General features: G+C 37.3%; 1 protein-coding gene across 7 annotated transcripts in view; it reads left to right on the top strand.

The window, feature by feature from the left end:
• The window catches only part of LOC106877785 (multivesicular body subunit 12B), an 84,706-nt gene that overhangs the window by 75,258 nt on the left and 4,468 nt on the right, over positions 1–4,980 (top strand). For all 7 annotated transcript variants that reach the window (XM_052975359.1, XM_052975362.1, XM_052975358.1 and 4 more), the window contains 2 exons: positions 2,126–2,224; positions 4,590–4,697. In XM_052975359.1, coding sequence (XP_052831319.1) covers positions 2,126–2,224; positions 4,590–4,697 — 207 coding nt within the window. The remainder of the gene's footprint in view (positions 1–2,125; positions 2,225–4,589; positions 4,698–4,980) is intronic.

Genomic DNA, 4,980 nt, shown 5'->3' with positions numbered 1-4,980 from the left:
CCTCCCACCACTACCACAGCCATTACCACCAACACTGCTGCTACCATCACTACCAGCATGCCATTATTGTTTGTCTGAGTTCACCAATGTAGTGTAAAAACAAAAAGTAAAATAAAATTTGATTGCCCCTTCACCCAAAAGTTTTGCATCAACTTATTTTCATTATTGCAAAGTTGTATAACAATGTCTTCATTATTATTATTATTATTATTATTATTATTATTATTATTATTATTGCATTGTATTTCTTTTGTATCATAACAATGAAATTATATTGTATTATCACTGATTTGTACCACTGCCACACACACAGTCGTTTACTGACTAGAAATAACAGCCAAACTTCCCTCTGCTTCACACTCACACAAGGGAACATGCCTTACACTCTCACATACACAAAAAAGAGTATGCTTCACCTACACACACACACATACACAGAGGAGAGTGTTGACTAGTAAGGGTAGCACAAGAGGATGTCACCACCACCACCACCACCACCGCACACAGTCATTTGACCAACTAGGAACAACATCGAAATCTCCCTCGAACCACTCCTTGCCATCTTCAAACAAAAAAAGACAAAGACACTAATTTAAATATAAAAGACAAGCTGGTCATGGTTGGAATACTTTCTCTAAGTCTGCCCGATCCGGACTGACCTGGGGCTAAACAGGCCAACTAAATTTGTTTGACCTTTACAACCTCACTTGTATGGACTTAATGGATACGACAATAAAACAGTTTAGAGAGAGGAAGACTGACAAACAGACAGACATTAGCGTTATGATGGCATGTATTGTCATGGAAACCAAATAGAATGTAAAATTGTGTTAGTTTGAGATTTACTGCCTTGTATCGGGGATATGCTGTCATTCTTTTGACTGAGTGTATGAAAGTATATGGCTTAGTGGTTAGGGTGTTGTACTTATTAGATTGTGGGTTCAATTCCTGGACTGGGTGGTGTGTTCTTGAGTGAAACACTTTGTTTCATGCTGCCCCAGTCCACTCAGCTGTAAATGGGTCACCCTCTGATGGACTAGCTTTCCGATCAGAGGGAATGTTGGCCTGCTTGCCTAGCCAGCAGGGTGGCATCATTTGAAAGCTAAAACAGCACAAGAAAGCGCATTGTGACCAGTGATGTATAACATCTGATAATCTGGTTGATCACGTGATACACTCAAATGCACACACACTCTTGAGCTACATGGACATATACTGATGAGTGTAGATTTGTCCAACCCATGGAGATACATGTTAGAGTATGTGGAGCCAACCACTCCATGGATGTAGATCCGTCCAATCCAATAGATATAGTTATTAGATCCATTGTCCAACCCTTGAATATGGAACACAGTATGCAGATCCTCTGTTCAATCCATAAATACACTACAAAGTGTGTAGATCTTCTGTCTAATCCATGGAGACATGTTACAGTATGTAGGACTGATTTTGTTATGGATCTTGTTCCATTAATTCCCTGGATATTTCAGATTCATTCAATTCCTGTTATATCGTGTGAAGATCTATTCAATCCATGGATGTAGGATACAGTTTGTAGATCCGCATCCAGTCTGTGGATTCAGTGTGTACATCTACTGTCCGCTCTATGGACTGATGATAACGGTATGGAGATCCATGGTCCAGTTCATTGATTACTTGATAAAGTGTGTAGATGCACTGTCAAATATATGGTTAAAACATACAGTAAATAGATCTGGGCCTTCCCTAGAAGCCATGAAGATATGCTGTAGTGTGGTGATTAGACCTGATTCACTCTCACCATTAGAAGGAAACACAAGTTAATGACAATGTGATGGGGATTTACATGTTAACACTGACCAGTTTTTCTCTGTGGTGTGTCTCAACAGCCATACACCCTGTCCAAAGATCATTTGTCATATTAACACACACACTGTAGGGGTATATATGGCTTAATAACATCTGGGTTTGTAAAATGAAAAATATTCACCAAAGGGTTTGGCATAACAAAATGTTCAGTTGCTTTGCTTTTTTTTCACTTTTGACTCTTGTTGTTGTTCTTGTTATTGTAATTATTGTTGTTATTGTTGTTCACTTGTCATCTCTGCTGTTCTCTAAACGTATTTCTCTCTCCATATTGTTCCAGGTTAAGTCATCTTCAATGACAGACGATAACTCAGACCAACCGATAGTAGCAGTCTGTGTTGTTTCAGACCGTCTCAAATGTCCCCCAAAATATTTCCTTGTAAGTATCCGGCATTTCTTTTCCCTCATGAATATTTGTACCACAGACTTTGGTCAGAGCCAAGATATTCCCACTGCAGTGTTGTGCTTCCACTGCTGTGGTGTACATGGCATGTTGGCTTGGTTTCTGTGATTGGATGCCATTCCTATCACCAACCACTTTACAGAATGCAGCCAGCCCACATTACTCTGTAAGGAGCATAGGGTCGGCTTTGCAGTTCCTTTGGCATATATATTCCTTCCCTGGATGGGATGTCAGTCCATCGCAAGATTTCTCATGTTTTTTCCCCAGCTCAGTGGACTGGAGCAATGTGAAATAAAGTGTTTTGCTCAAGCACACAACGTGTTGCCCAATCCAGAAATTGAAACTACAATCTTATAGTCATGACTCCAATGTCTCTAACCACTGAACCATGTGAAAAGTCCTTGGCAAGGCAGAAGTACAAAGGGACTTTGTAAACACTAAGCTCTTTCTGCTCCTTTGCCAACCACTTCACAGAGTGTACTGGGTGCAATTTTTTTATGCTCCCAGCCCTACAAAGATTACTGCAGGGTGGAAGGGTCTTTTCACTGTGGCACTAAGATATATTACATACAGCTTCTTCTATTTATTTCAGTGTTTTTGGTGGAAATCTTAACTGGAACCAACTTTCATCCAGTCCTTGTGTCTTTGAATGATCCAAGAATAGTTTGTCTATTTGTTAGAATCTTGACTGGAACCAATATTCTGCTAATGTTTCTATCATTGAAAAGTCCAAGAATATCTTTTTGCCTCAAGTCTTGATTGTAACCAATATTCTGCCAATCCTTGTGTTGTCTAAAAGTCCAGGAATATCCTGACTATATTCATGCATTGTTTGATGCTGAGAATTTTCCGCTATTGATTATGCTATAATGTTATCTGGTTAATGTTATAACAAAACTGGCACCATAAATTACACCCAAAATACAACAAACAATATAATCTGTTTCACCATCAAAACAGCATTGTAGAGCTGAGCAAAAATTACATATGTATGAAGTTTTTGAAGATTACACGTTCCATTTTTCGATTATGCATTTCTTTTGTAATATAACACTCTATTTCACATTGAGTCATTCTGCAATGGACCAGCATCCATCCAGAAGGGAATATATGGACCATAGAAACGGGGAAACCAGCTCCCCCTTCTCAGTTACACTACTGCCCATCTCCACCACCCCTACTAGTTTCAGAGGCCCTTTCAAAAAAAGGGTCATGGCTGCTGTCCTTCTTTTCCTCTGATTAGTCCATACAAATCTGTGGTTCCTCCCCTACTTTTTTGTTGGTTTGTCTCTTTTTTTTTTAAGACCTCAGGATGTGATTTTAAGGAGAGATTAAACACTTGGTTGATTCACAACTGCTGCCTGTTATCTGTGGATCAATTCCCATTGTTGTGGTCATTCGAGCATTTCAGGAAAAACCTCAGTTTTTGAGAGAAAAACAAATTAATACCAATACATTGAAGCACTTCTGCTATTGTAAGGTGCTTAATCATATACATATAATCACACACCCACACATGTGTGCATGTATATATACACGCACATATATATATATATATATATATATATATATACACACACACACATTATATATATTAATAGGAATGAAAGAACAATGAAAAACTTATAGAACTGTAAGATACTTAACTATTAATATATATATTCACACACACACACACACACACACACATGTATATATATATATAGGATTAAAGGAACGATTAAGTAGAAGAGAATACAATGCCAGATTGCAGAATACAATAAACTTAATTAATTATTAATTCAATAATTATACAATACGATATTATATTGAATGATTATCTGGCTAATAATGAATTATATATATATATAAAATCATCATCATCATCATTTTAACATCCACTTTTCCATGCTGACACAAATCAGACTGAGTTTGTTGAGGGTTAGGGTTCCAGGTTCAGTCCCACTGCATGGCACCTTGGACAAGCGTCTTCTGTTATAGCCTTATGAGTAGATTTTGTAGCTGGAAACTGAAAGAAGCCCGTCATGTTTATATATGTATATATCTGTGTGTCTTTGTGTTTCTTCCCCCATCACCGCTTGACAACCAGTGTTGGTGTGTTTATGTTCCTGTGACTTAGCGGTTCAGCAAAAGAGTTCAATAGAATAAGTACCAGGTTTAAAAGAAAAAAAAAGGTACTGGGGCCAATTAATTTGACTAAAAAAATCCTCCATGGTGGTGCCCCAGCCTGGCCACAGTTTAATGACTGAAACAAGTAAAAGATAAAAAGATGAGATTTGTTGCTGTTTCCTCTCTGCTGCAGTCTAACTCTCTCCTTCTCTCTCTCTCTCTCCGTCTCCAGCTTGATCGAACCGAAGATGGCAAAGATGATGCTGATTTATGGCGAGACAGTTTATTCGGACGACGCTATTACCGTTACATCTGCTACAAGAAATGTAATCCAATGCCTGTAAGTCGATGCATTCGCTTTCTTCACGGTTGTCAACAACAACAAAGACTTTTTTCTTTTGTCTTCAGCTACAAATCTTCCAGCAGACATCTTCCGCCTCTTTTATTATTATTATTATTATTATTATTATTATTATTATTATCATTATTATTATTATTATTATTATTATTGGATTTTCTCTCACTTTTTTTTTTAACTTTTATCTTTTTATTTTGTTTCTTTGTCTCTGATCTTGTTTTTTTTTATATATTTTTTCTTTCTTATTTTCTGTTATTTAGTAATT

The sequence above is a fragment of the Octopus bimaculoides genome, chromosome 21, assembly GCF_001194135.2.
Source record: "Octopus bimaculoides isolate UCB-OBI-ISO-001 chromosome 21, ASM119413v2, whole genome shotgun sequence".
Taxonomy (NCBI): Eukaryota; Metazoa; Mollusca; class Cephalopoda; order Octopoda; family Octopodidae; genus Octopus; species Octopus bimaculoides.
The sequence above is the reverse complement of the archived record's forward strand: the minus strand, read 5'-3'. Positions and strand labels throughout refer to the sequence as shown.